At 46.8% G+C, this 1,612-nt stretch overlaps 1 protein-coding gene across 2 annotated transcripts in view; it reads right to left on the minus strand.

Moving 5' to 3' along the window:
* eif2ak3 (eukaryotic translation initiation factor 2-alpha kinase 3) overlaps positions 1-1,612 on the minus strand; it is a 63,382-nt gene that overhangs the window by 33,778 nt on the left and 27,992 nt on the right. For both annotated transcript variants that reach the window (XM_017435261.3, XM_017435260.3), the window contains exons 3-5: positions 909-1,103; positions 684-814; positions 116-383 (exon numbers count right to left, since the gene is read on the minus strand). In XM_017435261.3, coding sequence (XP_017290750.1) covers positions 116-383; positions 684-814; positions 909-1,103 — 594 coding nt within the window. The remainder of the gene's footprint in view (positions 1-115; positions 384-683; positions 815-908; positions 1,104-1,612) is intronic.

The following is a 1,612-nucleotide window of genomic DNA, read 5'->3' on the forward strand; positions in this document are numbered from 1 at the left end:
CCCCCCCCCCCCCCCAAACCTAGATGAAATACCTAAAAAAATAAATTTCAATTTGCTCTGTGATACAAATGACCCACTAAACTCAGCTCAGTGCGATAATTAAGTAACACCTTACCTGATGCTCCCAAACTAGCTGTCCATTTGGGTCAGGACTAAAGGCCACCACCTTCCAATCAGGAACAGATACTTTGATGACAAGGTCCAAATGTTGATTCTGGTTCTGCTTGCCGTTTGCTTGCTCCCTTTCCTTTGGTTCATCAGTGATGAGTTTCTGGCTTTCCTTCCAGCTATCACCATTTGCCATTTCTCCCTCCAAAAAGTTCAGGCCAGACTGCTTCTCTGGGACGAGTTTTAATTCATAGTTCCCGACACTGAAGTTCCACCTTGATTCATAAGCAATGAAAAACAGTCAGAACTAACTAATGAGAACTCACTGTTAATTTTACAAATCATGGGTTTGACTACATTGTATTTCAGTTAGTCTGATTTGTGGTAAAACCAACAAGAAAGGTTTAAACATGGTAACATCTACTGTCTGGAGAGTTAATAGACTTTACAGCTGAAAACATTAACAGGAAGTTAGTTAAGCATCAATTATCTTTCCCAACACATAAGACACAGTTGCTTCCTGATGGCTTGAGGTGGACAGACAATGACAGACTGGATGATCGAACAAAACTCACTTCTCCATTCCTGACCGAGGCCTGATGGCTCGAACAGTCTTCTGAGTCCTCTGCAGCAGAAGCACATCCTCAGCATCCATCTCTTCATCCCCCCAATGACTGCAGCCCCCTGCAGAGCAGATATATCGTATCTGGGCAAATAACAAAAAAAGCTTTTTATTGTCTGGACATAGGAAAAATGTGAAGTAAGTTTATAAGCATATTATTCAAGGTTGTTTGACACACCTTGCCACTGTACGCCCCCAGGCCATAACTGGTAAGGGATTTGCCCCCGACCAGAACTGTGTCCTCTCCAATCCGGTAGGATGAGTCCAGCAGGGATTCAACACTGAAAGGCACTGCCTCCATAGTTTCCCGGTCACGGTTCCACTGAAACAAGGCACCATCCAGTGAGGGTATGACCATCTTACTGCCAAACATCTGTAGAGTAAAAATAAAAAAATAAGGTAGATTTAGAGTCTTTTACAGCTAAGTTGGTGTGTATAAACTAAAAATAATAATAATAAAAAATATTTAAAAAAATGAGGGCTGCCTGGGCTGCCACCTTATCATGGTGGAGGGGTTTGAGTGTCCCAATGATCCTAGGAGCTATGCTGTCAGGGGCTTCATGCCCCTAGTAGGGTCACCCAAGGCAGACAGGTCCTAGGTGAGGGGCCCGACGAAGTGCAGCCCAAAGACCCCTTATGATGAAGAAGATTATTGGACACAGTGTTCCCTCGCCCAAATGCGGGTCACCGGGGCCCCACTCTGGAGCCAGGCCTGGAGGTGGGGCATGTTGGCGAGCGCCTGGTGGCCGGGCTTTCACCCATGGAGCCCAGCCGGGCACAGCCCAAAGAGGTGACGTGGGTCCCCCTTCCCATGGGCTCACCACTTATTGGAGGGGCCAAAGGGGTCGGGTGCAATGTGGAATGGGTAGAGGCCGAGGACGG

This window comes from Kryptolebias marmoratus, linkage group LG10 (assembly GCF_001649575.2).
Source record: "Kryptolebias marmoratus isolate JLee-2015 linkage group LG10, ASM164957v2, whole genome shotgun sequence".
Classification (NCBI taxonomy): Eukaryota; Metazoa; Chordata; class Actinopteri; order Cyprinodontiformes; family Rivulidae; genus Kryptolebias; species Kryptolebias marmoratus.